Below are 27885 nucleotides of genomic sequence, written 5' to 3'. Positions count from 1 at the left end.
GTAAACCGCTTCGATTTACATAGTTTTGATATTCGTCGTCCCACCTTTCGGGAACGCAACCCTGACGTAAACCGGAGTATGACTATCAATAAAACACCCATGTTTGGGGTGTAAAGGAGGTGGGGGTGGGGGAGTGATCTCCCCAATTACCTCCCCCCACTGGATCTGCCACTGCTCACAATCTATTTTTATTTTACCAGGTAAAGCCCACGACCTGGCTATCGCAAATGATAGCTCAACGAAGTGGCTTATCATCACATGGAAATGTACAGCAGCCAAATTGTCTAAATGCCGTGATGTTGATTTTAGATGTGGAGGGAAAAACCGGAGGACCCGGAGAAAAATCCATGCCACCACGGGGAGAGAGACACCGCAAAATTCACATATCCAGCAGGCGCCAGGGTCGAGATGGAACCCACGACGTCCTCCATACCAAGCGTGGAGTTAACATCTTGCCACCGCGGCACCCCGGTCGCTGCTCTCACCAATCTCGCTCCTGCACGCATCTTAATGCTCCTCCATTAAGATGAACGCAACTTAATGCTCCATCTCATTGCTCCATCTCATTGCTCCATCTCATTGCTCCATCTCATTGCTCCATTTCAATGATCCATCTCATTGCTCCATCTCCGTGGTGGTCGCATTCTTGGATGCGTCCTCCGTCTTTATCGGCCTCTTCGTCCGCGCGAGGACTGCACCGTTTACGTGCCCTACAAATCGAAGAGTTCATCGAGAATAAATACAATTTTACATACACCTTTATTAATCTCGGATATGTCGTCAGGAAGTTGATACGGCAAATTTTACGATGTGTTTGTGTGTGTGGAGTCATTGGTGAATGGGACGAGACCAACATCTCGCACACGCTTGACCCTGGTTTAAAATCACAGGTGGCGGACGGTACCCGAATTCAAACCCAGACACTCGGTCAGTGCGTCGATGATTTTCCACATTAACGACGCGTGCGTCTCGAGCGATGGAAACCAGCGAAGAAGGCACGAGTGTGCCTCCGTCCCTGCTTGGAGACGAGAAGTCCCCAGGTTCTGTCCTCTGTGTTATACTCGGGGTATTTTTAGTTTGTTGTCGTAATGTAAATTGCCTGAGCCGACTTTCGATAAGGAGCACAAAGTCGTCCGGTGACCTGTTCCACATCAGAGGTTTTCCATGCAGACATTTGATTGGCAATCCCGTGAGAGCTCATTGAAATTCAACGATGCGCGCTGGAAGGGAAAGATAAATAATGCACACATCTGGGGAGGTGGAGGGATTCACCTTCTTGCACGGCCTCATTATTTATTTGAATTGCATTTAAATGTAAACTTCGTTCAAACCAGAGCTATCTCAAGCGTCTTGTTTTGGCATGGCGCCACCATACCCCCCCTTCTCCCACCCCCCTCCTCCAATCCAGACCCTCATTTCTCCTGCACGGTATCCATGCCGCAGCCTGCGTCGTTACCGCCTGGCTCAATTTCCCAGGGAGGGGGAGAAAAAAATCGCGTTTCGCGTCGGCGCCTCTGAGCCGCCGTACCCCCCTCCTCCCCCCGGACTGCTATTCCGCGTGTCATGGCTGCGCCCGTGGGGTCCACGTGCGCTTCGGCGCTAACGGAAAGCGTCCTGGGCGCTCGCCTTCTCCGCTGGCGCCGCTCCGGGAGGTCGCGAGGCCAAGTGGCTGCTGCCAGAGGCGTTGGCGCTCGCCAGAGACCACGGCCTCTTCTCCAGCGCGGAGGTACGCGGTGGGGGGGGGAGACCCAGGCCCAAGACACCGATAGACCGAGCGGCCGGGCTAGGAATGAGGGCGAGCGACTGGGACCAGTCCGTCTCGCCGCTCCGGTGCCTGCGACCGTGTGCTTCAAGGAAGGATGTGAGGGACGGAGAGAGGAGGAGATGTGTTTGATGATGCAGATCCGTGTGTTGTTCCCAGATCCACGTGGCGCGTGTCCCAGTGTGGTGACATCGTAATAAATTAGAGGTTTAAGGCGTCCTTAGACAACGGATCTTGGAGAGAGCACCGTGCATGTAAAGGTCGAAAGTGTTAAAGTGAGAAGCAAGCGAGGAGAGAAATATTAAAGAGGCCGAAAGAGAGAGCGAGAGAGAGACGGAGGCCTATTTAAACACGTTGCCGTGGTCTTCAACCGGGACTTAAAGGTTTGCAGCGACTACGAATTCCCCAACCTTTACACACCCTCCAAGTTGCCGGATGGTCAAGAGTCATCACGACCTGCTCAGGCCGCGTGCGTGGTAGGCCCTCATCCAGCAGTGGGTTGCGGGGGGGGGGCGTGTGGGCTATACGTGGAAATCCACCTTTTTGTAGTTTGCCTGCCTCGTCTCAGTGTTTATTTTACCCTGAACCGTCACTGCATTTCCACTGCTCGCCCGCCCCCTCGCTCTGGGGATGTCATGTTTATGCGCCGCTTCTCAGTGGCAGCCCCAACAGTCTGAGACGATATCCCTCTGCACATTCGCAGCATCACCTCAATCGCCTCCTTCAAGAGAGACTTAAAAACTCACCTCTACAATCATGCTTTGGAGCGACTCTGAGCTTCGCTCCGCGCCTCTGAGTTGCGGCCACTACGTCTGCAAATTTGCGCGCGTTATAAATTGAACTATTATTATTATTAAGCAGAGCGGCATGCTTCCATGCTTCGCCGATCGAAGCAATTTCCGAGCAAATTTTCTTCTCTCGCCCGACGCTGCGTGAGACCTCGCATCGCACTTTTTAATTTCTCTGCTGTTTTTTTTGGGCCGTACCGCGTGTTGTGTCCCGGCATCGTGTCGAGCTAGATTCAGTTTGTGAAGGAGCTCCCGGTATGTGGAGCGAAACGTCGGATATCGTGCCAAACAACACGGGTGTGCAACCTTGAACAACGGCGAGAATCTAAGCAGTAATACAACGTTTTGGAACAGCCCATATGGCAAACCTGTCAACCCACACGGGTTACCCGTATTCTTGTACAGGGAAATTAAGTTTTCAGGTCCATACAGCGTACAGCCGTTTCAATATGGGCCCAACAATTGTCAATTTGTTTGTGTTTCTTCGTTGTGATGGGACCTTTTTAGGGTGAATGTTGAGATTTATAAGGGCATGGGGTGACCAATAAGGTCTGAATACGTGAGTAATAAGGTAGGCACTGATAAGGGGTTGACAGGTATGATATGCAGCTACCTGTAATTCTTTCTCTGGTAGGATTCTCTTTAAACAATTGATGTGATCTGCGTGTAACGAATGCGTGTACGTGTGCTGTCGATGAGTTGCCATATTTGCTCTGTGTCGCCATACAGGGCGACGCATCTGTGAACCGCTGCATCAGCCACTGCAACCTGTATTTGAACTCTGTGAAGACGAGGTGAGGGCGCGTGCTGTCACGTGAAACTTTGCATCAAACGCGATGGCCATGTACACCGGGGTGTGGAGCATTGTGGTTAGCGCACTACACTGTGAGCCCCCCCCACTCCCGGTCATCTCCGTTTTGATTCCTGGCCACAGCGAACATCGGTGGCGAGTTGAATCTGAACTAATTCTGGGCACTCATCCCCTTCACCGAACCCGCACTTAGGGGCAGTCCATAAATGACGTCACGCACCAGGGGGGGGGGGGGTCAGACATTTGTGACGATGTGTGACGAGGGGGGGGGGTTGAGAAATGTGACGTCACATCAAAATGCGCAACTTTAAATAAATATAGACAACACGTTCTACTTAATTAAATATACTTTTTAATCATTAAATACGCACTACAATGACAATAGTTTAAAGCGATTTGAAGCATGTTTTTTTTTTGGGGGGGGCAGAGCTTTATGACGTCATATTTGAGCGTCTGACTTTTTGTGACGCCGTGTGACGAAGGGGTGAAGTATGGTTTAATAACCCTGTGACCGACACGGCATGGGGAGTCCATCCAGAAGTGGGTTAAATGAGAGGTGCCGTAGAAGTCCCCACACTGTTAACGGTTATGATATTAAGACAAGTTACGATGCTGCCGCTAACAGCTTGCGTGAACAAAAAAATACGGAATGTTTGTTCAGTAAAAATAATTTAAACCTCAGTTTTATTGATATAGCTGCATTTGGTCAATTGGTGTTCAGTTCATTTTCACAATGCCGTGCAATTAGTGAGTTGAAAGGTTGCACGCTATGGGAACGGTTGTATTGGCTGTGTATTAGTAAGGGTGCCACTCAATGTCCGTATGTTACAGTTTTCTGGGATCTCACCCTCCTCTCAGTTTAATTCGCATGGTTGGCTACGTCCGGTGCGAAATAAGTTTAACATACGTACAGCAGACTCGATTATTCGTACTAATGACGGGGAGGACGGCCGTGGATGATTCAAAATCTTGGATAATTCAAAAATATAACCATTTTCCACGGATCTCTGTGCCAAAAATCACTAAAATAGATATAAATTATGTTTAACATTGAGAACGAATACTAACGATCGACCGATCGATGCGCGTGCTCAGTGATAACACTTTCCTGCTCCTGCACAGCAAACTCGGCCCACTATAAGTGGACAGCAAAGCCACACCAATCAACATCAACCACACTCCACACACTGTTGTAAAGATATGCAACTACTGTACTGTAGAGGTGATCATGTGGATTTCGGATTGACCGGAGCAACATATTTCTTCGGTTTAAGCACGTGACTTGTAATACATATTTCCAAGAATAACAATGTATAACTGTTTTTAGATTATTAATTTGGGCTTCAGAGAAAATCCACTAGTTATTAATTTACGTAAAAATCTCAGGTGCGTGGTTAATCCACAAATCGGATAAACCGCATTAGAGTCTACTCTAATTACTTTTGGTGTAAAATTCAACAGCTGATAACATTTACAGGCTGCTTAGGGTCCCGTATTCTTCTACTCTGCGTCTATTCCTCCACTATGGCTCTGTGTGTATTGACTGCAGTGCATTTATTAACTCGGGCGAGCACCCAGTAACTATCGATGGATCGTCTATAAACTCGCAGTGCTTCAGTTTAACAGGCGCATTAATAAAACCAGGAGGCCGTGACCTTGCAATTAACGCAGTTGAAGTTCGATTGGTGCCCGACTGTAGAGCTGCTACATTGCCGTGCCGCGTAACACACCCCTAGCAGTTTAACACGTAGCGGTAGGAGGCTTTCGCGACCAATATAATCCACAGTAGACGTTTTTGGGTTAGATCGAGTAAATATAAATGTGTCGTTAATCCCGCCACCACCCGACACAGCCAATTAGTAATGTTGTGTCACGTAAACAAAACGCGCCAATTCTTTACGAGGACAGCACACCGTTAGGCGACAGCCAGAGTCGGGGATAAATTCCCCTCCTGCTTCGGTCTTATCCCAACCGGGAGAGAACTAAGCCATCGACTGCGCGGCTCGTGACATATCTGCGTAGCTAACAACGAGTCAGTATTGCCTTTTCACGTTTGCACTTCAGTGCGATAAAAAAAAAATCCACCATTTTTAGGCATCATAAAAAATATCCCGGTATGCGCGGGACATGGGGATGTCGTCTTGTGTGTTTTTTTGAGGACGTGATGTCTCTCAAAGTCACCGTAATAATGGGGGCGGTTGCAGGTGGGATGGCCTCTCCCTGCTGGCTGCGCTGGTGCATGACTGCTCCACGCAGGTGTTCGTGCAGCACTGCTGCGCCTGGCTCCGCGCCGTCACACAGCTGCTGCAGGTACCGATGTCCCTCGCCACGTGGGTTGAGATGTTGAGATGTTAACTACCTCGCCCGGTGTACAGGAGGTCGTGGGTTCGATCCCGACCCTGACGATGCCTGCTGCTGTATATTTGTGTGTGGCTAGTAGATGTTAACTACCTCACCTGGTGTACAGGAGGTCGTGGGTTCGATCCCAACCCTGACAATGCCTGCTGCTGTTTATGTTTGTGTGGCTGGTAGATGTTAGTTACCTTGCCTGGTGTACAGGAGGTCGTCGGTTCGATCCTGACCCTGACGATGCCTGCTGCTGTATATTTGTGTGTGGCTAGTAGATGTTAACTACCTCGCCTGGTGTACAGGAGGTCGTGGGTTCGATCCTGACCCTGACAGTCTGCTGCTGTATAATTTTATTTGGCTGGTAGATGTTAACTACCTCGCCTGGTGTACAGGAGGTCGTGGGTTTGATCCCGACCCTGACGATGCCTGCTGCTGTATATTTGTGTGTGGCTAGTAGATGTTAACTACCTCGCCTGCTGTACAGGAGGTCGTGGATTCGATCCTGACCCTGACAATGTCTGCTGCTGTATAATTTTGTGTGGCTGGTAGATGTTAACTACCTCGCCTGGTGTACAGGAAGTCGTGGGTTCGATCCCGACCCTGACGATGCCTGCTGCATATTTGGAGTTTGTGTGTCCCTTTCCCCATGGTCGCATGGAATTTTTTCCAGGTCTTCCGGTTTTTCCCTCCACATTTAGAATTAACGTGCCTTTAGAGTATTTAGCTGCTATAAATTTCCACTTGATAAGCCACTTCATTAAGCTATCATTTGTGGCCAGGTCGCTTCTGAAAAAAAAGCTACATGGCTCAGTGAGCTTTACCTGGTCAAATAAAAAATAGTGTTTAGTAAAAAAAAAGTTCTTAGTTTCACTGTGTTTTGAGATTCACCAGTGCGTTGGTGCCTGGCGGACGGAGTGCCGAACGCACTGCCTTCTCTTGTGGGCGTTTGTGCGAGCATGGGGCTTCTCTTTAGGCCAAATCTCCATGAAATGAGTCTCTGCTGTGGTATGTTCAAGTCTTAAAACATATACGCAATGTCTACAAGGGAGGCTTTTTAAATCCTTTATATTAAGTTCGCTTGCTTGCTTGCGTGCTTGCTTGCGTGCTTGCTTGCTTACGACCGTGCAAATCTTTCAGTCGTTTTTTAACCCACTTCCCGTGATCCAATCGAGCTGACATTTTCCACACAGACTCGTTGTGCGAGACAATTAATGTTCGTGAAAAAAAATTCCCAACATTTGACACTTTTTAGGCAAAAAAAAATTATTTTACATATATTCAAATAGAACGCACAGTGTAAGAGCCCAGAGCGTAACCCCTCCACAGGCCGTGGCGGAGTAGCGCAGTTGGTAGCGCCCTCGCTTCCCATGCCAAAGGTCGCGGGATCGATCCCCGCGTCCTCCACAGGCGAATATATTTTTAAATCCTTTATATTAAGTTCGCTGCCACGCATATAAAGGATTTATAGTGAAAAACTTTGTTTTTACGGGTTATACTTATTAATACTTTTCAACGCAGGTTAAAAGCGTTTATGCATCAGGTCTGTCCGTCCATCCGTGCCGGGGCGTGAAATACTCGTGAAGATGATCCAATACGAGTGAAACTACACTAAAGTTGCATCACTATCAGTCTTACCCGATTGCAGACCAGCCAAATTGATTCAGGGCTTTCACCTAAGTTTGGAGAGATGAATAACAATTGCAACATGCATTCTGCTCCCACGGCCAACCAAGCCGTAGCTTCCGTGCCGCTAATTCGCTACGTCGGAGCGCATTGAGTAAGCCACTGTGCGCGTGCGTGCTTTGTCTTCGCTTGTTCCGCCTGTTGTGCTGCCAGCCCTATGAGCCGGAGGGCGGATTGGCGCTGGCCGTCAGAGTCCTCGCCGACCTTCTGCGATTCTCCGCGCAACTCCCCGAGCTGGCGCGGGAGGTGTCGCAGTCTCACCTGCCGGCGCTCATGTCGGCACTGCTGGCGCTGCGGGACCAGGTGAGACGGGCGAGGTGGGGGGGGGTGTACACTGTAGGTCCACTCAGCATAAAATTACTAGCTGGTGCGGTGTGTCAAAACAAAGGCGGCCGGGCGTGGCACTGCCCACCGACCCCGCTCGCGTGCCGTGCCGCCCTTTAAAGGTGCTCGCTAACAGCACTTTGCCCCAACGGTCAGCTAAAGGCTATACGCGGGAGGGGGGGGGCGCGCTTCACGGCCCACCGGCCGCGCCTTACCTGGACGCTCTGCAAAGGTTAGGAGCGCGAGCTAATTTTTTTGTCTCGTTGTGTCTTAGCGGGAGTGCATGGCGATGGAGGGGCTGCTGGCCTGCATGAGATTCTACCCGAAGACAAGTGGAACTACCAAGGTGAGGTGGCACTACCAAGGTGAGGTGGCACTACCAAGGTGAGGTGGCACCCAGCCGCTTCCCGGTGTGCGTCCACGGCATTGGAGTGCCCTTGCAGTCTCGCCACAGTGGCTGGATAATAAACCGCGGGTCCCAAACGCTCGCCGCGTTAGCCGTGAACGTTGTCGACGTGTTTGTAGGGCAGCGCCCCACAGTGTACAACGCAATCTTGAAATACGCTTCACTCTTGTCTAAAGTAGGGACTTTGCCCAAAATGTCACCCTTATACGCATTTGGTTATTCGGCTATATCAACGAAGAATTTTCCAACTTTTCATTCTATTATTCGTGCTTGTCCGCCACCGCCAAAATAGACCCTCGGCTGTACGTATGTACGCATGTATATCGAACTTCTGTCGCACCGTACGTAGCCATACGTGCTAATGGCCATTGCGTTGTACAAACCGTCTGTCCGTTGCCGTCGCCAGGTGAAGCTGGAGCTGCTGTTCGTTTCCAGACTGACGGCGACGAGGCCGACCGTGAGAGAGGTGAGCGTTTCCCACTGCCCCATTCACGGTTGCACCACGGTGGCTAGGAGATGTTGACTTCCCGCCTGGTATGCAGGAGGTCGTGGGCTCAATCCTGACCCATGCCTATCTCTCCGCTTGGTCGCGTGGGTTTTTCTCTCCACATTTCGAATCAACGTCACGCGTTTGGAGTATTTGGCTGCTAAAAATTTCCACGTGATGATAAGCCACTTCGTTGAGCTATCATTTGTGATAGCCAGGTCGCTACTGAAAAACAGCTGTGTCGCTCAGTGGGCCTTACCTGGACAGTGGGCGGGGCCACCCGGGCAGTGGGCGGGGCCACCCGGGCAGTGGGCGGGGCCAATGAGAGGCGGAGGAGATGTCACTCGCTGTGTGAAGTGGCCGCTGTTGCGTGCCAGCGGGCGGAGCGGGCGGGGACGACGGAGGGAGCGGAGGGAGGCGCTGCCGGGTCCCCCTCCAACACGACGGGGCGCACTGCTCCGATAAACACGGTGGCAAAATAATTAGTTTCAAAATAGATTCCTTCACAACATCGGGCATCGGTCGATAATTAATATCCCCCCCCCCATGCGTGTGCACAGCTGGCGCTGGGCGGCTTCGTGCTGCTGCCGTCGCTGGGGGGAGGGGGCCCCACGGGGGGGCAGAAGCACGCGGAGGCGTGGACGCAGCAGCTGCACGACGTGCTGCGCTCGCTGCACGCGGCGCTCGCACGCCTCTACGACTCCGGTACCACCCCCACCCCCCTCCTTCTCAACACCATCGCCATCCTCTACTCCGCTTTCCCCGCCTCCACTCCACCACCACCACCACCCCCCCAACTTCTGTCTCGCGGTGTCATCGGCGTGTTGAGAATCCAAACGGCCCCTGCCGACCTCGCCTTGACCTCGCCTTGACCTCGCCTTGACCTCGCCTTGACCTCGACTTGACCTCGCCTTGACCTTGCCATCACCTCGCCTTGACCTCGCCGTTACCTCGCTTTGACCTCGCTTTGACCTCGCTTTGACCTCGCCGTGACCTCGCCGTCACCTCGCCGTCACCTCGCCGTCACCTCCGCAGCCCAAGAGAGTTGTGAGCCCGGTACGTTCCCTGGGCAGGAGACTGCCCCGGCAACTACGGCCCACCGCCGGAAAAGCGTAGTGGGCGTCGGCAAAGCGTGGCGGGCGTCGCACGTGCCCGGGTCCCGGAGGACGATGTCTCTGCTGCTGCAGGAGCGGACGAGGCGCAGGACTGGGGTCCTGGGGTCCAACTGGCACTCCCGGAGCAACAGGCGGACAGCCCCGTGTACCTGCTGCAGGTGAAGCAGGAGTTCTCCTGCCTTGCCCGGGCCCTGGTCGTCATGTTGCGGTACGCGCGCCTCGCTCTGCGTGTGATTCGTGCGTGCTACGTTCACGTGTCCAGCGTGCGTGTGTCTGTGTGCGCGCACGTATGTGTTAAGAATAGGGAGCACGGTTGTTAAATCTGACGGTCATCTCAGTCGGTCAACCCGCACCTCCGATTAGCACGATTGGCTACATACGGTGCAAAATAAGTTCGTCGTACGCGGCGAGATGCTGTATGGCGTAACACGCCCGTCATCTTGCCGCACTGGCTGCTGGCAAAGCCATTGGGTCAAGGTGCCAGGCTAGGGTGGTGCACGTCGCGTTGCAGACGACGTTATTCCGAAAATGGCCTCGCGTGTGTCGATAAAAAAAGCGTGCGTTATTCCAAAATGGCGTACCGCAAATGTGCGTATACCGAGGATCGCCTGTATCTGAACCGGTTGTGGGCCTCCCCAAGATATCCTCAGCCATGAATGAGTACCTGGTGCGGTGTGTAAACATCGCCACTAGGGAAACAAAGGCGGCCGGGAGTGGTGCTGGCCACCCACCCCCCTGTGTGCCGTGCCGGCCTTCATAGGTGCTCGCTGAACAGCACCTTGCCCCAAGGCTATACCGGAGATCTTTGTCTTTGTAAACAATTTCTGCTGCCACTGCTGCACCCTCACCCGGTCCACTGAACCCTCACCACATCCACTGCACCCTCACCACATCCACTGCACCCTCACCACATCCACTGCACCCTCACCCGGTCCACTGAACCCTCACCACATCCACTGCACCCTCACCACATCCACTGCACCCTCACCACATCCACTGCACCCTCACCACATCCACTGCACCCTCACCACATCCACTGCACCCTCACCCGGTCCACTGAACCCTCACCACATCCACTGCACCCTCACCACATCCACTGCACCCTCACCACATCCACTGCACCCTCACCACATCCACTGCACCCTCACCACATCCACTGCACCCTCACCACATCCACTGAACCCTCACCACATCCACTGCACCCTCACCACATCCACTGCACCCTCACCCGGTCCACTGCACCCTCACCACATCCGCTCTCCGTTTCGCAGGGAAGAGTTTACGGCGCCGGTGAAGGTGCCAGCGGAGTCGATCCTCGCCCTCGTTTGCCGAGCGCTGGCCATCTCGCCCAAGCGCCTGGTACGCTGCCGAACGGCGTGCGGTGTTAACCGATTCGTACCGCGAGGGGGACGAAGTGCGTGGTGGAATAGGGGTCACGGTCGGACGCCGACTCCCGAGGGATGCCGTTATGAGCAGTACGGCCGAATCCCAAGGGCGACTTACAATATATGTGTGTGTGCCGCGTGTGTGTGCCGCTTGTGTACTTGCCGCGTGTGTGTGTGTGTGTGCCGCGTGTGTGTGTGGGGAGCAGTAGTATAGCGGTTAGCGCGCTGCGCTATGAACCCGGCGACACGGGTTCGATTCCCGCTCACGGCCAACACCAGTGACGATTATCTGAACCGGTCCCGGGCCTCCCACAGGTCGACTCAGCCTCAAATGAGTACCTGGTGCGGTGTGAAGTAAACATGCGCAGTGGTGCTGGCCACCCGCCCCTCCTCGTGCGCCGTGCCGGCCTATCGCAAGGCCTTCTTGCTAACAGCACTTGCCCCAGCAGTTTGTGATGTCTATACGGTGGTTTTCTGCCTTTGTCTTTTTTTCAGGCCGCGGTGGGGGAAGCCACTATGCAGCTGCTGGTGCTGCCCTCGGTCCACACGGATGCCCTCTCGCTGCTCGAAGCCCTCATTCGCACGTGAGAATAACACCCGGATCGCAAACGCTCAACGCGCGCCTCACAGCGCCCGCCGCTTAAAGCTCGGGGCACGCCGAGCGGAACGTCGTCCGCGCGTTGGTGTTGAACTCGGTCGCGAGACGTCTCGAGCCACCGGTCAGGAGGGGAGGGAGTGCAGGAGCCGTGTCGGTCGGGATGCGACCGACGCGGTGTAAATGCATCGTCCCGTATAATCGAGACAGGGTTGTGTACGTGTGTATGTTGAACTTCTTCTGCGCCGTACGTAGCCGACCGTGCTAACCGGCGTGCCGTACGCGCGCGCACAAGTGGCCCGTCCGTGCGCGCCGAGTGAGCAAACGAGCGGCCTCCCTGCGGACTTGTGGGCCGAGCGGCACTGTGGGCTCGCTGCGCGGGGCGGGGGTTGCGTTGGAGTCGGGGCCCGGCTGGCAGGGCTCGCTGCTGGGAGGGAGAGAGGGAGGGAGCGGTTGCGTGGGGTCTCGATGGACCCGGCGCGGCGAGGCGCGAGGAGGATTACGCTGAGGCTGCCACGTGCTTGTTTACCGTGGGGGGACCCTGGTGGGATGGGGGGAGGGAGCCGGTGGGGCCTTGCCGACCGTGCTGACTTTGATTTCCCAGGACGCCTGAAATTTCTGCGAGTTGCTCTCTCCGTGGGATCGGGAAATGCAATTAGAGATGAACAAATATTAATTTATTTCTGTTTGCCGCGCCTTTGCTTTGTGCGCTGCCATCGTGAACGTTGAACAAACGACCTGATTGGCGGCAGCGTGAGAGCTTGGCCATTGACGACCGTGCAGTGTAACGCACGCGTGAACTGGGCCTCACCTAGGTGGCCTCAAATCAGTACCTGGTGCGGTGTGTGAAGATCACTACTGGGGAGACAAAGGCAGTCGGGGCGTGGTGCTGGCCACACACCACATAGTGTGCCATGCCGGCCTTCATAGGTGCTCACTAACAGCACTTCCCCCAGCAATCTGTTTAGGCTACACGGGGGTCTTTGTCTTTGTGCGTGCGCGCGGCCAGGTGCGGCAAGCGGCTGCTGCGGTTCGGCGACGTCATCAACCGGGCCTTCCCGCAGGTGCTCGGCACGTGGAGCCCGCCGGCGGAGACGGGGGGTGACCCCGGGCGGGAGAGCCCCTACAGGTGGGACAGCCCCTACAGCTGGGAGAGCCACGCGCACCTGTCGCTTTACCCGCCCGCTAATTAGCGGCACGGCAGTGCCGATCGTTTTGTTGGCGACGGACGACGCCGGTAATTGGCGCTCCGGGAGACGAGCTCTGCCGTGTGGCAGCCGCCCGGCGCTCTGCACGGTGACGATCTCTGCCGTGGTAATTGTTTTACGCTTTTCCCAGCAGAGGGTTCGGAGTGTGAACGCGCGAGCTCCAGTGCCGTCCGCCCGTGAACACGCGGTCACGATAACTCTCGCGGAGACGATGCAGCTCGACACATTCGCCAACAATACCGTGGCCTTGAAGGGGGGAAATAAATAAATAATAGGGGACGTTTCTGCCAATGGCTATTCTTCATAGCACACACTAAGATAGGCCAGATGTTCAATACTTCGCCTGGTATAGAGGAGGTGCTGTATATTTGGAGTCTGCGTGTCTCTCTTCACGTGGTCACGTGGATTTTTCTCCGGGTCCTCCCGTTTTCCCCTGCATTTTAAAGTTTTTGGCTGCTATGAATTTTCTCACGCTAAGCCACTTCGTTGAGCTGTCATTTGTGGCCAGTTCACTTCTGAAAAAAGAAAAAAAATAGTACAAATAGTTTATAGCAAATAAGGGTTTGGATACGACTACACTTGGTACCTTGGGGCCTGATGAGAATTAAATGTTTTGTGAAGTTGATAGCCACTTGAAAATGGCATTGTTGTGATGTTTGTTGAAGCCGGGCATTCCGCGCGACCCTGCGGCACCCGCCGTGCTCCTCCGCGTCTCTGGATCTCGAGCTGTGCCGTCAACCCCCCCCCCCCACCAGCGAGGTGCGAGTGCGTGCGTACGGCGCGCTGGCCGCGTGGGTGGACGTGTGCGGCGCCACGTGCCGCGTGCTGCAGGACGAGCTGCAGCACGCGCACGACCTCCTCCGCCACCTCGTCCGGGACGCCTCCCCCGCCAGCGACCTCATCCGGGTGAGGCCTCTGCCGCCCGCTGAATCGGCCACGTCCTGTTGTCCGGTTGTGACGGCGATGACGACGATGACGACAACGGGGGAATCGCGGACGGACCAGTGGGAGGGAAGATCGGTGGCTAGAATCGGCGCTCCCAACAATTTCCCGAGCTCTGTGGTCCTAGATTGGAATGTTGCTGAAGGGAGGTTGGGCTTAGCATCAGCTGACACATCCCTCTCCAGTTCATCATTGCCAGCACCGCCAATTGACAATCTTCGTCTTCATTCACCACCACTACACCCCCCCTCCCACCCCATTCCTCACCGAGTCTCGCTTGGATATCTGGTGAGCTTTGTTGGGTCAGTATTCGCCATGTCAAGAAGCATGAACCATCACACGAACTCCGGTCATCTTTGTTGCGGCTTTTTGCTGGTCATCGAACAAAGACGGTCACCGCATCGTGCGCTTTCAGATGCGCTTCTGCGGCCGTCTGGAACGCTCCTGCTTACAATATTAGAAAGCCACCGGATCTATGCATTTTTAATTATCTGATTTGAAAACTAATTTCTTTAGAACTGCTTTTTGTGTTTCATTTGTTCTTCCCTCGCACATCCGATTAGCACGGTTGGCCACGTACGGTGCAAAAGAAGCTCAACACGTACACACACACACACGCGGCGGTGTAAAAACCCCAGCAGCCGGAGAACGGCCACTGCGCGTGCGAGGGGAGAACGCTCGACGCCGCTCCCTCGTGTTTCCCCACCACCCGCAGCTCCAGGTGGGGCGGCCGCGTGGTGATCTCCAGGTGGGGAGTCGCGCCGGCAAGCGGCACAAGGGCGGCGCGCTCGGCACCGGCGCCACCGGCACGGCCGGGCCCAGGAAGAGCGACGCGCAGGCGGGGGCCGACGTGTGCCTGGCGGCGCTGCACGGTGAGCGAGCGTCGCGCGGTCCATTTGAGCGCCGTCTCGAGGGCCGTTTGGCGAGCCCGACTGCATGAAAGTTTTGGGAGCAGGACGCCGACGCACAGCAGCGGCGGCGGGGTCTGACTATCCCTCGAAGGACGTCACGGATCCAGTGACGCCCTCTGCGCAGCGTAGCGCTTTGGCGGTCGATGCGCTCGCAGTGTTAATTGGGGGGGCGCCACGCCCCCCCCCCTCCCCCGCCGCGTTTCGGACCGCGGGCGTCTGTAAGGAGCAGCAAGCTGCCTCGTGTCGGACAGCTCTGTATCGTGTGGGGGGGTGGTGGGGGGGGGGGAGGCAACGCGTGCGACCGCGTCATTCACATCACCCTTACGTACATGGCCGCCTGGTTACTGGTTACACACAATCACGGTGGCTAGGAGATGTTAACTATCTCGCCAGGTACACAGGAGGTCGTGGGTTCGATCCGGACCCTGACGCCTGCTGTTTATTTGGAGTTCGGGTCTCTCTCCTCGTGGTCACGTGGATTTTTCTCCGGGTCCTCCGGTTTTTCCCTCCCCATTTAGAAACGTTGATAGTATTTGGCTGCCATAGATTTCCACGTGATAACCCACTTCTTTGGGCTATCATTTGTGGCCAGGTTGCTTCTGAAAAAGAGCTACATAGCTCAGTGGGCCTTCCTTGGTAAAATAAAAAATAGTTTAGATTAGCTGCGATGGAGACGAGTTGCCGAACAGAGCCTGAAACGTGACTGACGTTGCCACCTGCTGGTTCGTATCGCAACGGTCGGCCTGGAGTGGCACGGCCACGGAGTGGGCACGAAGTTCGCGGCGTGCACAGACACGTCGACGTCACGCACGTACGCCTCTTTCGTTCAATCCGCTGCTGGATGAGGGCCTCCGCACGCACGCCGCCCTGGCCGCGGATGGTTATTTTGACCTCGGCAGGCTGGTCAGTGCGGGGTTTGGTGAGAGCAATGGGGAACGGGGGGGTGGCATAGGAGTAGAGTACAGTACAGAAATTGATTTTGCGGCACTGACTGCTGGCCAACAAAATTCTGGAGTTGTCAGGTTTCGAGTTAACCACGTCCGTGTCACCCAGATGACGGGAATACGGGGACTCCTCTACTTACGAACGAGTTAGGTTCCCGAGGTCTGTTCGTAAGTCGATTTGTTCGTGAGTCCAACTGTACTCCTGTCGATTCCAAACATGTTGTACGGCATGTACACTTAACACGGGGAATGGCTTTTAAAAGTCGTATAATCTGCAGATGTAGACGCCACTGGTTCTTCACGTTGTGCAGATGTAGATGCCACCACCGCCATCTATTGCGTGGCGGTTGAATTTACAACTCTCGGTCTGAACAGGCAACTGGACACACGAACAGGTTTGTTTGTATCTCTGAACGTTCGCAAGTCGAATGTTCGTAAGTAGACGAGTCTCTGTATTTATGTTTTTCGGGTGACACGAAGACGCATAACAGGCAGAGCCGCCTTGAGAAGGGGGCTAACCCGTCTCCCATCCCAGGGACGATGCGCACTGACATCTCCTCCGAGCACAGAACATTTAAGGGCACAAGCCATGAGAGTGCGATCGTTTCCCTGCAACCCAAACTACGGGCCGTGCAGTAAACCCACTGTGGGCCCGCAAGTCCACGCGAGTTCGATTCTGGCTCGCAGCCACCGCCTGTATCTGATCCGGTCCGGAGCCTTCCCCCTAGGTCAACTCGGCCTTAAACGAGTACCCGGTGCAGTGTGTAAACATCGGCACTTGGGAGACAAAGGTGGTCTAGGCATGCGGTGTCGACCACCCCCTCCCGCCCCCTTTGTGTGCCGTGTCCATAAGCGCTCGCTAACGGCACTTGTCTCCAACCGCGACAGCTCGTCCAAGGCTATCCGGGTGACCTTTGTCTTTGTGTGCGTGTGTGTTGCAGCGCTGGTGCGGGTGGTGCTGCGCTGTGGGAGCTTGCTGCCCGCCAGGGTGCACAAGGTGCGGTGGTGGTGGGGAGTGCCGCACGCTGACGTGGCTGGCGGGGCCCAACCAGCTTTGTTGTCCTGATTTGTTGGTGTTCTGATGTGTTGTTGTTGTTCTCATTTTTTATTGTGATTTTTACGTTCTGAATTGTTATTTGTTGGGGTTCTGATTGTTCTGATTTGCTGTTCTGATTTGTTGTTGTCGATATAATAACACGTCTGCCGAGAGCAAGGGCAAAGGCCCAATGCGTCAAGCGGCCATCAAATCGACGGGCACCGTAATCAAAGTTGTAACGGACGAGAGTGTGGTGGTGTTTCTCGAGTCGGGTGATTGTGCCTGTTAAGAGCCTGGGGGGGGCGGGGTGAGGAAGAGACGACTGGAGCGGTGCGAGGGTAGAAGCGGAAAAAGAAGTGAGGGTGACCTGCAGTGTGGTGGTGTTTGAACACAGTGGTGGATGAGCGAGTGGGCAAGTGGGTGAGTGTGTGTAGGCCTGCAGTGTGGTGGTGTTTGAACACAGTGTGGTGGATGATTAAGTGGGTAGGTGGGTGAGCGAGTGGGCAAGTGGGTGAGTGTGTGTAGACCTGCAGTGTGATGGTGGTGGATGCTGCCGGGTGAGATGAACTGGTCTGGTGTCTGGTAGAACCGAGAGGAGTCGGCGAGGAGAAGTTGACAGGATGCGAATCGACACTGAACCATCGAGAGCAACTGCAGAAACTCACCCCTAACGTGCGCCCCCCCCTCGCGCACCCCCCACCCAGCGCCTGCACGAGCTGGCGGTGAGCTCGGCGCTGGCGCTGCAGGCGGGCGGCGCCCCGCCGCGCCCCCTCGGCGCGTGCCCCGCGTGCCGCGTGGAGCTCTACCGCCTGCTGCTGCACCTGCTGCTGGCGCCCTCGCCGGCGCTGCCTCCGCCGCTGCAGCCGGCGCTGCGCATCCTGGCCCGGGGCCAGCGCGACGACAGCGCCCAGGTTCGCCGCCACCGCGTCCACGCACCTCCGGATGTTGGCGTGCGATGGTGTGGGAGTGAGGGGAGGGGGGGGTTGTTGTCTACTAATGAGTTTGCCGATTGCACGGAGCCGTGGTGCCCCGTGCTCGTTGTGTTCATTGCGTCCACGTGAAGCCGGATAGCGACACGCCGGCTGGACCCGCGCCTGGGCACCACAGTGCCGTGAGGGTCGTGCGCCGCTTCATCGTCGTCGTGGCGAGGTGTTAACCACCTCGCCTGGTATACCGGAGGTCGTGGGTTCAATCCCGACCCTGTGACGCCTGCTGCTGTATATTTGGAGGTTGCGGCGTCTCTCCTCGCGTTCTCGTGGATTCTTCTGCATCCTCCCGGTTTTTCTCTGCACATTTATAATCGACGTGCTTTTAGAGTATTTGGCTGCTGCTATGCATTTCCCACGTGATAAGCCACTTGGTTAAGTTATCATTTATGATAGGTCACTTCTGAAAAAGAGCTACGTAGCCCAGTGGGACTTGCGTAATAGTATTATATATATAGTAATATATACTATATATATAGTAATAGTATTCGCCCTTGTTGTGTTTGTCGCGACGCAGGTGTCCGCGTTTTGCGCCGACGCCCTCGTCGTCGCGAGCGCCATCGTCCACCCGCGGGTCCCCTCCCTGCAGCTTCCCTTGCCCGCAGCCGCCCCTCCGCTCGGGGCCCCCGCTGCCGCCCGGGAGTTCTCGTGGCCCGGAGGAGACCCCGAGGGCGGGGCGGGCCCCGAGGCCGAGGCGCACGACGTCCGGCCCGACGACCGCTCCCCGCTGGACCTGTCGCGCAACGACGCGCCGGGAGATTGGGCCCGGCCGGCCGTCCTGCGCGGCTCTTCCGGTGGCGACTCCGGCGAAACGGCGGGCGCGAACGGCGGCGCCGAAGGTCCGGACGAAGGTCCGGACGAATCCGCGACGATCGCGGACAGCGTCGCGGCGCCGTTGCGGGCGACGGCCGTGGAGCCGCGTGGAGCGGAGGACAAGGGAGAACGCCGGGAGAGGGCGGCGGCGGCGGCGGCTGCGGCGGCGGCGGCCTCCTCTCTGCGGTCCAGTGGAGGGATGGAGGAGGTGGACGACGTGGAGGAGGATGGACGAGAGGACGGCGGCAACGACGGCAGAGGATCCAAGCGCAAACGGGGGAGGGACGAACGCGAGGCTGTGGCTGCGAGCGACGAGGTGAGCTCCGCGTGCGTCGGCGCGTGTTCACGATGCGGGTGCGGTGGCTCCCGGCGTGTGCAGCTGAAACGTCGGACGTCTTGCTGAAGGACGTGCGCGGTACGACCCCGAGAGCGCTGTTTTGACCTTCCCCCTCCGCGCCGCTTGCTGTCGTTTTGGCAGAAGCACGACGGCGGCTACGGCGACGATCGCGATGGCGACGACGACGACACGATGAAGACCATGCTCGCCGACTTTGTGGACTGCCCCCCAGAGGGCGAGGGGAGCTGCCGCCACCGCGAGGTCGTCGCCGCTCGCGATTAACTCGCCCGGCCGAAGCGCCGGCGCCCTCCGCCCAGCTCCTGGAGGCGCTGCGTGGGGCACGCCGGGGGGTGGGCGGGGGGCGCGGTGGGGCGCACGCAAGACGCGAGTTGTATATTGGAACTTCTTTCGCGCCGTACGTAGCCAACCGTGCGAATCAGAGGTGCGAATTCTGCGGTTGCTTTCGATGCTTCAGTGTTGACTCGCCGATCCCTCTGCCCATATTGAGGACTCGGTTTTACCAGACACTGACTTTCCCGTCTCGACCGACAGCAGTGCTACCGGAGGACACACGACCGCGTGCACGCACACACACACACAAAGATCGCCTTAACAGACTGTTGGGGCAAGTGCTGTTAGCGAGCAGCACCTAAGAAGGCCGCCACGGCACACGAGGGGGTGGGTGGGCCGCATCACGTCCCGCCATTTTTGACACCGCACCAGGTTCTCATTTGAGGCTGAGCCGACCTAGGGGGAGGCCCGGGCCTTGTTCAGATATTCGTCGCTGGCGCTGACCTTGAGCGCGAATCGAACCCGGCTCCCTGGGTTTGGAGCGCGGCACGCTCGCCGGCGCACTTCCGCTCCCCACCGCGTGCACACACGCGTCGCCCGCCGTGTGTCAGCCTGCCACTCCGCTAGCGCCGCCGGGCGTCAACGCTGCGCGGCGTCATTTGTAGTCGGACATAGCCGGCGCGACTGTGCGGCGATGCGCTCTCTTGGTCGCTGTGCTGGGGCCGCGACATCCACGGAGCCTCCCCAGCGCAGCGTGCGCCGGGTGACGAACAGCATGCTCCACCCCCATCGGGTCTGCTCGTGGGCTTGTTAAGCAACAGCCCTTGCCCCATCGCTCCCCGCAACTTTCTTTTTAATAAACAAACGCGCGAAGTGAATCTCTTGCCGAGTTTTATTTTTGTTTATCTCGAGACAGCACCCCGTCGCCTCTCTACAGCGGCGAGTCAACGGTGGAAACTCCACATTCCCGTTGAAGGATCCGTGCATTCCTCGGGACGAGCAGAGGTGAATGCCCTGGGCCACGGACCCGCCGAGAGATGGGTACAGATCGCCAGCGAGATGAATCGTAGAGAAGATTAAATACGTGATACAGGATGCCACAGGAGCTAAATCGTCTAGATTGAAAACGTATTTCTTGAGATACACTTTTTGTTGATTAGTTTGTTGTCATTCCCCCTGCACCTCTGATTAGAGCAGTTGGCTACTTAAGGGTGCGAAAGAAGCTGAACACACGAGAGATGGGAGCTGAGCAAGATGAAAGAGATGAGAACGGTTATTGTAATGCGAGTGAGATAAACCGGGCGATGGATCATATGGCTGTTACGAACCTGGTGACCCGAGTTCAATTCCCGCTGACGGCCAACACCACCAGTCCTGGGCCTCTGCTAGGTCGACTCAGCCTCAAATGACTACCTGCTGTGATGTGCCACGACGTCGTAACACGGCGACGATCGTCCAACCTCTTTATTCCATCGTTCACATCCCGGCCCGGTTTGGACAGCTCCCCTCCCGTGCAGCACGGCCCCTGTGCCTGCCGGCTGTGTCCCTCGTGACAGATTTGGGGGAGCGCGATCTCGATATGGGTCATGGGGGGGGGGGGTGGTGGTGATGATGATGGGGGGGGTAGTGGTGATGGCAGTTGTGATGGGGGGTGACGGTGATGATGGTGGTGATGGCAGTTGTGATGGGGGGTGATGATGGGGGTGGTGATGGGGGGTGATGGTGATGATGGGGCTGTAGTGGCGATGGGGGTTAGTGGTGATGGGGGTGGTGTTAGTGCTGTGCGGGCTCTGGAAGCGTGTGACTCTCTGTCTCCGCCATCGTTTGCGCAATCCAGTCGAGGTAGTTGAGCACTTTGGTGTAAACTCCAAACTTCCCTTCACGCGCGCACCCTTTCCCCCAGCTCACCTGCACAGCAACGACAACGACAACCACCACAACCACATCAACGACAACCACATCAACGGCAACCACATCAACGACAACCACATCAACGACAACCACATCAACGACCGCAACAACACTCGGTGATCGTTATTTAGAAGCAGGAGAGAGACCTGGAGGCTGCTTTGCAAGGAAGAGCTGACGTACGAGCCATGTCTGTGTGTTTCTGTCTCGCCTCCTTGCCTCTCTCGTCTCCATGTATTCCTGTGTCCATGTCTCCCTGTATCTGTCCCTGCATTTGTCATTCACTCTTTCTGTCTCTGTCGCTGTCCGTCTCACTCCGTCTCTCGGTCTCTATCTACGCGAGTCGATGTAGTTGCTGCCACGTGCCTCCGGGAGCCCCGTATATGGAGAGGGCTTGTACCGTTACACAATGGGGACCCCCGGCCGACACTAATGCTGCTGCCAACTTTAGCGACGCGTGTTCTCGTTGTTTCCGACATCCTGAAACGCTCAGTAGCTTCACTGCGGCGCATGCAAAGTCTGGACAGCTGCTCCCCCCCCCCCCCCCTCGCGATGGACGGAGGCAGCAGCGGCAGCGCCATCGCACCAACCCGCTTGTCCCCAGAACGTCTGCTACAGGGACTCAGTGGGCAGAGTCTGCTCGGTCCCCCACCCACCCAGGTCCGTGTTCCCTCGCACACCCCCTCCGTCTGTGCCTTTTGCGTAATTGCTGCAGGCACGAAAGCTTTAAGTCAAGATGTAACCGCCTCTACGGGGAGGGTTTCCACACAACTATTAGATCTTTCAACAAACTTCGAGACAAGAAGGCTCATCTGATCGAGTGGCTCACTTTTCTGAAGAGATGCCACGACACCAAGGTAATACCGATCGCCTTCACACTCACATCTGCTGCTGTCACTTCTAATGCTAAACGGATGTTTTTCAGGGCCAGCCTAGCCCTGATCTCAGAGAGAATAAGACTGCTCCGATTTGAACATGTAGATAACATGACAGCCTCTTCAGCTGCCTCAATGTCAGCTAAATGCAAAGATAACCTAAGTTCCAAGTTCAACCTCTCCAAGAAGAAGCCGGATCCAGACACTAAAAAGTTAGATGGTGACAAGATTGTTATCAGAGCAACAACCCAATTTCCGATAGCCTAAAATCAGTTTTAACTAAAGGGCTGAATTTTGCAGTCACCCCTAAACACATCCCAGTTGATGATATCATTGCCCAGGTCGACGTAGCCCTTAAGGGTTTGGGACACATTGCTGCAGACGTGACAAGATCGTAAATCGCTGCAATCCTCAAAAACGCTAAGACACCTATTAGCAACATCAGCAAGGATGAGCGCCTTGAACTCTCAACTAAAAATAGAAATGACAGTCATCCTCTCAGCCGACAAGGGCAAAGCCACTGTCATCTTGGACAAACCCACATACAATAACAAAATTCAGGACCTACTTAATAATGGCAGCTATACCAAAAGCAATAGAGATCCTACCAACCGCCTGGTTATGAAAACCAACATCACTGATTCGACATCTTTAATCGAACCAACCAAGCCCCTTGCCTTAAAACCCTCGGCTGCTAGACCACCCAGACTTTGTCTTACCAAAAATCCATAAAGAAGGCACACCACTCCGCTCTACCGTCTCCACCATTGGCTCACCCACCTACAAACTTTCCCGATTTCTGTCTTGAGACCTTGCAGCCATTCACTCGTAAGACCACCTCAGCTGTACTTAACTCAGCTCACTTGATATCATCAATTAAGGACATCTCACTATCTCCAGGTGAGTTGCTTGTCAGTTTCGATGTGGTATCTTTGTTTACCAAAGTTCCTGTGCCTGACACCATTGCAATCATTGAAGATTTGGTCCAACAAGGATTTAACGCTGATGTACCAGTCCTGGTTAGACACTGCCTCACCAACACTTCACCTGGAATGGAACATTCTACAGACAATTTACATCATGAAGCCTCCTTTGCCGGTACCAAAATATAATAATGTTTTTTTTCTGGCAACAAAACTGCAACCTTTTAACAAGGAATCATGTTTACATTAACCACAATACCTGCGGTCAAACAAAAACACAGATAATGTATGCATTGTCCTTGAGCTGTCTCTGGTGTGGACCAATCAATTTAAAGTACCCTAGAGGTTTTTGAGACGTACATACAGATTAAGGTCTTTATTTGTATAGAAAATTCTGACTTAGATTAAGATGTAATAACATTGTAGGTTTTAAATATGTTAAAATCATAAGGAGGTTCATAAACCTCTTCTCGGCACTATGTTCTGTCATGCGTTGTGAGGACCTGTGCAAGTGACGCTGAATACAATCAAACGTTTGGTGAGGGGAGGGTGAGGTGGTGGGTGAGCGGAAGGTGAGAGGTGGGCGAGGTGGTGGGTGAGCGGAAGGTGAGCGGAGGGCGGGGTGGTGGGTGAGGTGGTGGGTGAGGTGGTGGGCGAGGTGGTGGGCGAGGTGGTGGGCGAGGTGGTGGGTGAGGTGGTGGGTGAGGTGGTGGGTGAGCGGAAGGTGAGCGGAGGGCGGGGTGGTGGGTGAGGTGGTGGGTGAGGTGGTGGGCGAGGTGGTGGGTGAGCGGTGGGCGAGATGGTGGGTGAGGTGGTGGGTGAGGTGGTGGGCGAGCGGAAGGTGAGCGGAGGGCGAGGTGTGCTTCTCACCACCCCGGTGAGGAACCAGGTGCTGCCGTATCGCGTGGCGTGGGGCCCTCCACTGTCTCCGCTGCACGAGTCCTGGCCGCCCGTCTCGTAGCCGGCACAGAACATGTTGGCCGTGATGACTTTGCTGCCCATAGCGGCGCGGCATTGCTCATCGTCGACGTATGGCACCTGGCCCGCAGCCCAAATCAGACAATCGTTTGCTCGCTGATTCGCTCGTACGCTCATTCACTCACTCGCTCATTATTTTACATTCATTTAGAGAGCGCCTTAGCTCAAGCCGCTTGACGTGGTTTTAAAAAGGCGGTAATGGAAATAGAGTGATTAGTATGGTAAGAGGCGTGTGAAGGTCGAGAAATGAGTGACCACAACAGAGAAGGGCACACGGGGGGGGGGGGGGGGTCACGGAAGGGCTATAGGGGAGGGACAGGATGGAGTGGAGGGGCGAGGGGTGGGAGGAGGAAGGGAATGGCCAAAGGAAGAAGAGGTGAGGCTTTGACAGGAACAGAAGGAGGTTACGGAGGGGGTCTTCTTTATGTAAAGGGGCAGTGTTGAGGCTATGGGCAGCGTTGAGTCTATGGGCATTGATTTATCTTCTTGGTTCTTTCGGTAAAGTCACGTAGAAGGGAAATAATACAATAATAAAAATAAAACACTAAAATGTTCTTCACCTGAGGACGGCTGCTTGCGTTGTGGCCGAAACGTCGTGATAATTATTTTATTGTTTTATTTTTATTATTTTATTATTTCCCTTCTACATGACTTTACCGAAAGAACCAAGAAGATGAATCCCTGCAGTCACGAAAGCTTTAAATCGAAATCTATGGGCAGTGTTGAATCTATGGGAAGTGTGAATCTATGGGCAGCGTTCAGTCTGCAGGCAGTGTCGAGTCTATGGGAAGTTGTGAGTGGGCAGCGTTGAGTCTATGGGCAGTGTTGAGTCTATGGGCAGTGTTGAATCTATGGGTAGTGTTGAGTCTATGGGCAGTGTTGAATTTATGGGCAGCGTTGAGTCTATGGGTAGTGTTGAGTCTATGGGCAGTGTTGAATCTATGGGAAGTGTGAATCTATGGGCAGTATTGAGTCTATGGGCAGTGTAATTCTACGGGCAGAGTTGAGTCTGCAGGCAGTGTCGAGTCTATGGACAGCGCTGTTCAATGTACAGGGGAGGTTGATTCGAGTGGAGCAGTGCGCGTGTGCACGGCTCTCACCTCCAAGCGCTGCAGGATCCCCGCTGCCGGCCCGAACTCGTTCAGCTTGCCCCATCCGCTCACCGTCCCCGCCACCACGGAGCGCAGCACCCCCTGAGCGCGATCGCACGACAAGCGACAACGACGATGGACCACGACGACACGCGTCACGCTGGGAACTTGGTAGCGGGACGGGAGAAGCGACGGGAACACGGCGTGCGAGTGTTGCACCGGTTGCCGAACGAGTGCATTACCAGGTCGCACTCATTACACACAAAGTGCTTGCCACAAATGAAGCCCCAACGCCTCGCCGATCTCGACAAGGAGCATCAACCATCACGCAGTAGCAGCGGCTTTTGGGTAACCATCGAACGCCGCATCTCATGCCTTCAGATGCTCTTTGGCGGCCGTCTGGAACGCTCTTCCGATATTAGGAAGCCACTGGAGCTATGCAGTTTTACATCTAAATTGAAAACTCGATTTTTTTGGAACTGCTCTTAGTGTTTAGTTTGTTGTTCTTCCCCCGCATCTCCGATTAGCACGGTTGGCTACGTACGGTGCGAATGAAGTTCAACACATGTGGATAGGTGTTAGCAACTTCGGGGTTGGGACGAGAACATGGCAGGGAAGTGTCGTAGATCTGGTCAGGCACAAACAGTCGTACTGGGTGGGGACACGTGTGCAGGATGGGGGGGGGGGCGAAACGTCAGGCGATTTCTAACAGCTACGGAGTTCTTGGCGTCGCTCACCCTGACGAACCGCTGGTTGGGCAGGCAGATGGGCAGCGCGTATCTCGTGAACTGGATCGGGCGGCTCAGCTGGATGAGCGAGATGTCATTGTCGTAGGAGAGCTTGATGTTGAAGCTGGGGTGGTCGACGATTCGGAGGATGCCGAGCTCCTGCTCCGAGCCTTCCACCTCGTCCACATTGTGCTCCCCTGGGAGACAATGCAAACAAAGACAAATAGCGAGCACCTATGAACGCTGTAACGGCGCACGGTTGCTCAGCACCAACCCCCGGCCGCATTTTGTCTCCCATGTGGCCATGTTTACACATTGCGCCAGGTACTCATTTGAGGCTGAGTCGACCTAGGCGAGGCCCAGGACCGGGTTCAGATAATCTTCATTGGTGTTGGCCGTGCGCGGGAATCGAACTCGGGTCGCCGGGTTCGTAGCACAGCGCCCTAAACCGCTTCGCCAACGCTCCCTATATGCACACACACACGACGATACGCACAAACACATATACACACACATATACACACACACACATACACAACAACAACAACAACAACAACCGCCATTCGCCACTAAGTGGCGGTGACGTCACCACGACGCTTGTGCCAGGCCATGTGCACCTTGAGGCCACGTGAAGTGTCGAACGCCCGCTGGCAGGAGGTCACGGGGCAGACCCAGGTGCCACGGGTCGACTGACCGAGATGACCGAGATGACTGGCTGATGCACCACCTGTGCCCCCTACTGTGCCAACTTGCTGTGCTTTAGCCACCCGGCGCTCCGCTCGTTGTTGTGAGCGTCGCTCCTCCGCCCTCCGTTGTTGTTGGAGGGCGACTGCCTCCAACTGCCCAGTAGCGTCCTTCACGAGCCTCCTCCACTGAGGCCGATCTTGACACCGCTGGTACCAGTCATCGGCAAGTCCACTCAGCTCCACGTCCTCCTGTACCACATCACTCCATCTCTTCTCTAGCCCGTGCCGCGCCCGTTTAGCCCCCTCGATCCGGCCGAACAAAAGCTGTTTAGGCATGCGGTGGCTGGGCATGCGGGCTACATGACCCAGCCAACGCAGCCTTGCCTGCCGGAGGAGCTCACTGATGGGACTTTGCCCAGATCTTTCAAGGACTTGTGAGCTCCTCACACAATCCAGCCTGGTCAAACCCAGGATGGATCGTAGGCAGGCCAGCCTAAATGTTTCCAACCGGCGAAGATGCTCCACTAGGGGGGTCCACGTTTCGCAAGCGTAGAGAAGGGAGGGAATGACCGTGGCCGAGAAGACCTGAAGCTTCGTGCGGAGCGACAGACCAGGTAGCTTCCACACAGCGTTACGCAACCGATGAAAAGATATTGCCGCTCGACTGATTCGGAGTGAGACCTCTGCTGATAAACTGGAGCTGGTCATGAGCACACTGCCCAGGTATGGGAAACTCTCTACTCTCTCCACAACTGCCCCATCACCGATTGGGAGTTGTGGGGGCGGAGTGCCCGATGGTACAAAATACCCAGGCAGGTGCTTAGTTTTGGTGGGGCTGATGGTAAGGCCCCACCTCTTAGTGGCACACTCCAGCCTCAGCAGCAGCGTCTCCAACTCCTCTTCTGAATGAGCAGCTATTACCAAATCATCGGCATACATAACGTGGTTGACCAATAGGGAGCCATCCCTTGATCGCACCCGGGCGTCGATCAGCCTCCCATTATATCTGTACCAAATGGTAATTCCCCCGGTACAGCTATTGAAGGCTTCACGAACTACGCAGTCGAAATAGATGTTAAATAATGTGGGAGCCAGAGGACATCCCTGTCGCACCCCAAGGTGTACAGGGAAAGGCTCCGACTCCCGGCCACGTAGTTTTACCCGGGCCCGCTCACCATCATGAAGGTCCTTAATGATCGTGAGCAGAGGGTCAGGGACTCCGAAAGCACGAAGAACAACCCAGAGCCCAGTCCTACTGATGGTATCATAGGCCTTGACCAGGTCAATAAAGCAGAGATGTAGGTCTTTTTGGAATTCCCTACACCTCTGCTGTAGCAGACGGACAGAAAATATGGCATCTGTGCAGGACCGCCCTTTCCTGAAACCACATTGGGGCTCCGCAAGCCTCTCCTCAGCATGCCTAGCAAGGCGATGTTGAATAATCCTTGCCAGGACCTTACCCGGCACACTGAGGAGTGAGATGCCCCTGTAGTTGTTACAGTCTGTGCGGTCCCCCTTCTTAA

At 55.2% G+C, this 27885-nt stretch overlaps 2 protein-coding genes across 2 annotated transcripts in view; one reads left to right on the top strand and one right to left on the bottom strand.

Moving 5' to 3' along the window:
- The first annotated feature begins 1509 nt into the window (after positions 1-1509).
- PELP1 (proline, glutamate and leucine rich protein 1) lies at positions 1510-20051 on the top strand. The gene is made up of 17 exons (XM_078616741.1): positions 1510-1726; positions 3280-3344; positions 5566-5671; positions 7547-7696; positions 7992-8063; positions 8530-8589; positions 9171-9315; positions 9798-9933; positions 10997-11084; positions 11606-11694; positions 12715-12834; positions 13669-13819; positions 14571-14727; positions 16652-16707; positions 17451-17657; positions 18250-18861; positions 19024-20051. Exons 4-17 carry the CDS (start codon positions 7667-7669, stop codon positions 19162-19164), a joined length of 2064 nt encoding a protein of 687 aa, XP_078472867.1. The 5' UTR covers positions 1510-1726; positions 3280-3344; positions 5566-5671; positions 7547-7666; the 3' UTR covers positions 19165-20051.
- Positions 20048-27885, bottom strand: part of LOC144734513 (coagulation factor X-like) — a 20408-nt gene continuing 12570 nt past the window's right edge. Inside the window, exons 8-11 of the mRNA XM_078616742.1 lie at positions 25686-25873; positions 24958-25050; positions 23750-23917; positions 20048-21081 (exon numbers count right to left, since the gene is read on the bottom strand). Coding sequence (XP_078472868.1) covers positions 20947-21081; positions 23750-23917; positions 24958-25050; positions 25686-25873 — 584 coding nt within the window. The 3' untranslated portion in view covers positions 20048-20946. The remainder of the gene's footprint in view (positions 21082-23749; positions 23918-24957; positions 25051-25685; positions 25874-27885) is intronic.

This window comes from Lampetra planeri, chromosome 51 (assembly GCF_965212315.1).
Source record: "Lampetra planeri chromosome 51, kcLamPlan1.2.h2, whole genome shotgun sequence".
In the NCBI taxonomy this organism is placed as follows: Eukaryota; Metazoa; Chordata; class Hyperoartia; order Petromyzontiformes; family Petromyzontidae; genus Lampetra; species Lampetra planeri.
Note: the sequence above shows the minus strand (reverse complement) of the source record. Positions and strands in the feature narration are given on the sequence as shown.

Coding starts and splice junctions, on each gene's coding strand:
- PELP1 (XM_078616741.1), top strand. CDS start 7,667: ATGTCGGCACTGCTGGCGCTGCGGGACCAG. Junction 8,064..8,529: donor AGACAAGTGGAACTACCAAG/GTGAGGTGGCAC, acceptor TGCCGTCGCCAG/GTGAAGCTGGAGCTGCTGTT. Junction 14,728..16,651: donor GTGCCTGGCGGCGCTGCACG/GTGAGCGAGCGT, acceptor TGTGTGTTGCAG/CGCTGGTGCGGGTGGTGCTG.